At 33.2% G+C, this 6,749-nt stretch overlaps 1 protein-coding gene across 1 annotated transcript; it reads left to right on the forward strand.

Annotated features, from left to right (window-relative positions):
* The first annotated feature begins 6 nt into the window (after positions 1–6).
* On the forward strand, positions 7–3,611 carry LOC134243582 (uncharacterized). The gene is made up of 5 exons (XM_062725838.1): positions 7–149; positions 323–505; positions 604–2,535; positions 2,878–3,054; positions 3,350–3,611. Exons 1-5 carry the CDS (start codon positions 61–63, stop codon positions 3,441–3,443), a joined length of 2,475 nt encoding a protein of 824 aa, XP_062581822.1. The 5' UTR covers positions 7–60; the 3' UTR covers positions 3,444–3,611.
* The last annotated feature ends 3,138 nt before the right edge of the window (positions 3,612–6,749 follow it).

The raw sequence follows: 6,749 nt of genomic DNA on the forward strand, positions 1-6,749 counted from the left end.
ATATATGGATCATATACTACAACTCCTAAATCGCAACTAACATGTGGATCTGCCGCACAAATGTCATCTGCCGATGCCGTCATCACTACGACCTCAACAATTGCTGGAATTTTATTCATTTTTATTTTTATAATTTTCATCTGCACATGGTAATGGTCAGAGAAATACAACTGTTATGAATATTATGATTTTGTTTCCTTTACAATGCATAGCCACTTATATTTTTTTCATTTTTATTTGTAATTTAAACTTAAGAATCATTTTTCATGGTTCTATTTACTAGTATTTTGTGATTAATGTCATGGTTCTTTGTTTAATATAGTCGCAGGAAACAGAAGAAGAAAAAGCGTTTTTTGAAGAAACATGGACCCGATTCACAGTCTATAGAAGGAAAAGGATTCTTTACAAAAACAATGTGGATACCCTTCTGGAAACAAAGAGGACATACCTTCTTTCAATACAAGACGGCACCAGAAATACCGATTTCAGATCCACGTAGTCATAGGTTTGCATATCACACAATTTTTGTTAAAAAGTTAAAGAGATCGCAGAAAAAGATTTGTATGTTGGCATTTTAATCCAATTGTATTATTTATTTTACAGGTACCAAACACGTAGAGAAACGGTGCAATATGCGCCATCAGCTTCAGGGGACTCAAGAATGTACACAAACAGAGCATATGAAGAAGATTACGTCACCGATGCACATGCATTTCGTAATTTAGGGGCAAGGCAAAGTAGTATTATCTATGATAATGCGAGAAACAGTCGCACATTTGGAAGTGAGTTCATTGGAAAAACAAATGAGGAAATGCGGAACAATTCTGTTTATTCATCTGTTTATTCCTCACATTCAGAAAAGAGACAGTACAATTCTTGGAGTCACGAAGATCATAGAAAAAATGGCAAAATGCATTCTAATGCTGAAGAGAGGGTGACTGAAAAAACCGTGTGGGTTCCGGCAGAGACGGAAGATGTTGCTGTTTACCAGGCAGTGGAGAAACAAAGAAAGGACAAAACGGAAGTAAATATGTCCAAACAAAAAACCGAGGGGAATAAATACGAAAGCGCCCAGAACACTAATATGGCTTCAAATATTAATGGCAATCAAAGTACACATTTGTCAGCACATATGTTAGAAACAAACGGTGAGTTGTGCCCATATTGTATTCATGCTCACACAGAAGGCAGAAAATTGGTCCATCGTGTGTCTAACAGAAAAGGAAATTCAGTAGATAACAGCTCTCAGACAGATTTTGCATACGAAATCAGGTCATCAGTCAGCACAGAAGAAACAAATATTAACTTGAAAGACGTTGATCAATATACTTATGCTTCTATTCAAAAAGGCGATAATAAATCTTTAACTAAAACGACCCTCTCACAGCCTCTGCTCAAGACAACCAGAATTCAATATGACGGAGTTGGTGTAAGCCGAAAGCTAGTTAAAACGTCGGAATCTGATAACGATGAGAGAGTCATCATAGGGGATAAACGGAAAGTTTGGCCCTCATTAGAGGTTGGAAAAAGAATTCAATCAGAAACAAAACAAAGCGTATTTGGTGATGGTTCCAGTGGTATGGTTTCAACGGGTTCGGAAATGCATCAAGCTGATGAAAGAACGTCTCAAGTCATTTTGCTAAAACGGATGCAGAGTAACTCAAATTACGGAACGCAAGGTTTTGGAGCTAGTACAGTTAGCCCAGGCGAGTCTGATGGAGATCACAAAATAAAAATAATCCATGGTGAAGACAAATCAAGCATATCTGACATAAAAGTTGGTGAAACGACATTGGGAAATCAACAGGGAAGTGGAGCAACTTCAACTGGAATGTTAGAGAAAGAACAAAGTCTTTTTAAGAATACCCTTGAAAACAACGGAGAAAAGATTGAAAATGAAGAATCAACTTTAAAGACTTTCAAGAAAAGCATTGACGGACATGTGTCATCTGTCCAACTTCCAAAAACGGGACAGCGGAGTCTAATTTTTATCAAAGCTAGCTCCGACTCATCTTTCATGAATGCCAACAATGACACAAAAATGAGCAGAGTACAAGACGATAACAAAGAAGTCTCCATAAACGTTTCTGTCTTAAGGAAGGCAGAATCAGAAACTGGAGCCATAAACGAGGAAGAGCAATTGAAAAGAAGAGGAGCTGAAGTTCAAGAGCAGACTTTATGGTTTCATGGCGACAGTGATGAGGATAATGATCAATCAGACTCGACTTCGTCTGCGATGCTGGAGAAAACAACAAATCTCACAGAATATGACAAGACGGGCTCAAGGGATCAGAAAGACGAGCAATACGAAATAATTACTTCTTGGCTTCCGTTCGAACAAGGTCAAGAAGGACGTAAAACTGTATATCAATTATCAGAAGAGAGAAAGGAAGAAGTTGAAGATTCAGAATCGTTCGGTTTTCGACAAGAGGGGATTCAAAGGAGCTATATAGTAACAAGTGAAGACAGAAAAATTCACTCGCCTGGACATAACCAGTACACAGAAATATACAAACGTGAAGTAGTCCCCTTCAGGTATTTTGTTGTCTTACACCTAAATTTAGATTGAATAAAAATGAATAAGAAACGGCATTAGTCGTTAAACTAACTTCCATATTCCCTTTACACATAATTTTTAGAGCACAATGCAGGTAGTTTCTTTACTGTTTGGGCAGCAGTACAAAGCAAAGGAATTCAAATATGATTTAGAACAGAATGTGTGTGGCATTTTATGATCTTATTGCATTTTTAGTTAATTTTTATTGTAACCTCTTTCATGATTCATTTATATTTTACCGTACGATTCCCCAATCTTCCACTTCTCATAAAGGTCAAACAGGACAAGCCTTATGAGGCACCCATTTAATTTATTTTTAGGTACAATACTAAAGGGAAGGCAGAATATATGGGGGAGGAAATCAACGTGACATCAACACAATCCTTTCAAGAAATGAATATTCGTACAAAAGGAAATGCAGATGAGAAGAATATTGTTCATACTTCACTATCTACGGACAAGTCACCCCATTCCGAAGGATCTGGACAAGGCCACAGGTATTTTAAATTATTATCTCTTATACTACCAATATGTACCTCATGTATGGAACGAGTATCAAAACTAAACTTCTTTGCGGTGTGTGATTTGGTTATTTGTCATTAGCTTATAATCAATTGATAAAATCTTTTACTTTGTATAATTTAAAGTTTTTCTTTAACAAGTCTGAAACATACGGAAAAACAATATTAAATCAATGGTTGATATCTTTAATATGCAAGAAGCAGATTATTGTAAATTACACGGATGTAAAACAGGTGCATGATTCTAATATCTTTTTCTATTTTTTTTCAGCTATTCCTTAAAAATGGAAAGAAAAATTGAAATTGGCGAACCAAATGACGCGCGGCCCCATATATACCATGTAGAATCCAGTGAGAGACTTTAATCGCCATCTTATTACACCAATTTAATTAATAGTATGTTTAAGAATTTATCTGTTGATGACTTAACGATGCAATGAATGACTAATCTAGCTGAAATTCTTGCTTCGACATTTTTTACATAAAAGTAATAAACAATGTAGTATATATATTTCCTGTATATTTTATAATCAATACAAATGTAAAAATTATGTGCTCCTTTTCATTGTTTTTTTAAATATACTGTACATGTATCTCAATCATTTAAGCGCCATTTTGACATTCTATGCAATTTTAAATATCAACAAAATAAAATATGTATATTATCTTCTTGATGATTTTAAAGTAAAACGCATATCAACTAGTTAAGAAATTTTTTTTCATATTGACTAATTATACTTGTATAGCATAATTGGTTAAAAAATAAAGGATATTTTCCAGGACAGAAACGGTAAAATATTCAACAAATCCGATTTCCCTTTTTATATAGAGGATGTGAGGATAAAATTTTGTTAATCCTTAGATCCCTCTTCCGTTCCAGTGTGAATGATTTTCAGGAATATGAATCTACATTCATTTTCCACTTTTAAATTGAAAGAAAATGACGTTTTCTTTTATGTTAAGGTAGAAAACCACACCAATTTTTTATTTTATAGATCTTTGAGTCATCCTTTTTAAACAATGGTTTCAGCATTGAAAGGCTGATATTAGCTCTTAATTATTTTATATAATTTTTTTGTATTTTTTCAAAGAAAATGAAAAAAATTATTTACATCCAACTTAGATGCTTTCTTATAAAAATTTTGCTGTAAATGAATGCATCACATGAAAACCTAATAAAATATGTAAAGAAAGTCTAGTTAGACCTTTTTAATTTTTTTTTATATAAAATTATTTATGAAAATAAAACACATTATTTGTGAATATTTTTTAAATCTATGGTTAAAAATACCAAAAAAACTAGTCACAACTAAGGACAACATGTTTGTCCATCATATTTTTAAAGAAATTGAAACGAAATTAAGAAATTTTAGAGAAAATAATTTTTTTAAAAATTGGTCCTAACCCGATCAGAATTAAACTGATCTCGATCGAAATTAACACAAAATGAATAAAATACTAATTTATTGCCTCTTCATGTGTTTACAATGAAGAAATCTATTTTATTGTCAGGTTCTATAATGTTTTAACCCTTATTACACCTACTCAGACTAGTGTCCTTAGGAAAATGTTATTTATTTCCAATAATTGTACAATTATGGTCGGGATCGGTTTAATTTTGATCGGGATTGGCCAAAATTTAAAAAAAAATTAATTTTTCTAAAATTTGGCTATTTCGTTTCAATTTCTTTTGTAAATATGATTAATGAACATATTTTCCTCAGTTGTGGCTGGTTTTAAGAAGATTTTAACCACAAGTTTAAATAATATTCACAAATTATATGTTTTATTTTCATAAATAATTAAAAAAAAATTTTAAAGTCTAACCAGACTTTCTTTACATATCTTATTAAGTATTAATGTGATGCATTCATTTGCAGCAAAAAAAAATTATAAGAAAGCATAAAATTTGGATGTAATGAATTTTTTTTCGTTTTCTTTGAAAAAATACAAAAAAATTCATACAAAATAATTAAGAGCTAATGTCGGCCTTTCAATGCTGAAACCATTGTTAAAAAAGGTTGACTCAGAGATCTATAAAATAAAAAGTTGGTGTGGCGTTCCTCCTTAATTGTTAGTTTTATGTATTGTAATATAAAATTTATTTGACTAAGGTTCTACCTTAACTATACAGATGTAGAGGGCTGATAGTGATAATGTGTGTGTGACCAGTGGATAGGAGATTCCCTTTTTAGGTCACCTGAGTAAACTCAGGTGACCTATTGCTATCCGTTTTCGTCCTTCGTCGTCCGTCGTGTGTCGTATGTTAACATTTGAACATTTTCAGCTTCTTCTCTGAAACCACTGAACCAATTTCAACCAAATTTGATATTCAGCATTTATGGGTGAAGGGGAACAGAAATTGTGAATTTCATGGTCAACGCCCCCCTGGGGCCTGAGGGGTGGGGCAAAAACCACTAAAATTATTGCAATCTTTAAAAATCTTCTTTACTCCTGGACATCAAGCAGGCAAACTGTTGGCATGATTGTAATCAGCATTGAGTCCTCTACCAAAATTGAGAAATTCATGGCCCCTGGGTCAAGGGATCAAGTACTAAGGCGGGGCTAAATAGAATGTATGGTGAAAATGCATAAATTCTTTGAAAATCTTCTTCTCTGCATCTGGGTATTAAATAAACTAACTAAGTACATAGTTATGTTGAGCAAGAGTGCTTCCGGATTTTTTACTTTTATGGCCCCAGGGTCAAGGGTTTTGGTGTTAGGGCGGGGCTCTTTTGATGATATAGTGAAAATGCATTTATTCTTTGAAAATCTTTTTCTCTGCTCCTGGGTATTAAATTAACTAACTATGTATATAGTTACGAATTTTATGGCCCCAGGGTCAGGGGTTCTGGTGTTAGGGCGGGGCTCTAATAATTATATAGTGAAAATGCATTTATTCTTTGAAAATCTTCTTCTCTGCTTCTGAGTATTAAATAAACTAACTAAGCAGATAGTTATGATAAGCAAGAGTGCCTCAGGGTCAGGGGTTCTTGTGTTAGGGCGGGGCTCTAATGATGGTACAGTGACAATGCATTATTCATTGAACATCTTTTTCTTTTGTTTTCTCTTTTTCATTAAATAACTCCATATTTCCCCCTTATTTTCACGAAGAAGAAATTGAGGTCATGGTAAAACAATCCATCCATTCTTCCAAAGAAAGCTTTAAAGTAATTTTCGTTGAATTTCACTCTGAATTTCTTTATGACTCGGGAAAAAATCCACAGACGAAAGACTCTGTGAAGTTCAAATTCAAATAATATTCAAAGTTGGGATTTTCTTGATAGTAATTACTCTCTCTCTCTCTCTCTCTCTCTCTCTCTCTCTCTCTCTCTCTCTCTCTCTCTCTCTCTCTCTCTCTCTCTCTCTCTCTCTCTCTTACAGCAATCAATGTTTTAATGCTATTTACTTTAAAACTTTTTAGCAAATTGCAAACACGCACATATTCTTGTCACATGGGATATATTATTTGTATACAAGAAAAACCTTTTTAGGAAATTGCACAGAGGATATATTATTTGTATGCAAGAAACTCTCTTTCACCTTTATAATTGAAGAAAATTAAAGAAATTACAGTATTTATGAATATTAAAACTATGCAACTTTCTTCAATTGTCTGGATAAAAAGGTTTTTTTTTTTATCTCAATACATGTATATAAATGTTGACCAA

The sequence above is a fragment of the Saccostrea cucullata genome, unplaced genomic scaffold (assembly GCF_032062105.1).
Source record: "Saccostrea cucullata isolate Sc308-1 unplaced genomic scaffold, CSIRO_AGI_Scuc_v1 ctg21272, whole genome shotgun sequence".
Classification (NCBI taxonomy): Eukaryota; Metazoa; Mollusca; class Bivalvia; order Ostreida; family Ostreidae; genus Saccostrea; species Saccostrea cuccullata.

Coding starts and splice junctions, on each gene's coding strand:
- LOC134243582 (XM_062725838.1), top strand. CDS start 61: ATGTCATCTGCCGATGCCGTCATCACTACGACCTCAACAATTGCTGGA. Junction 2,536..2,877: donor CGTGAAGTAGTCCCCTTCAG/GTATTTTGTTGT, acceptor ATTTATTTTTAG/GTACAATACTAAAGGGAAGG. Junction 3,055..3,349: donor GGATCTGGACAAGGCCACAG/GTATTTTAAATT, acceptor ATTTTTTTTCAG/CTATTCCTTAAAAATGGAAA.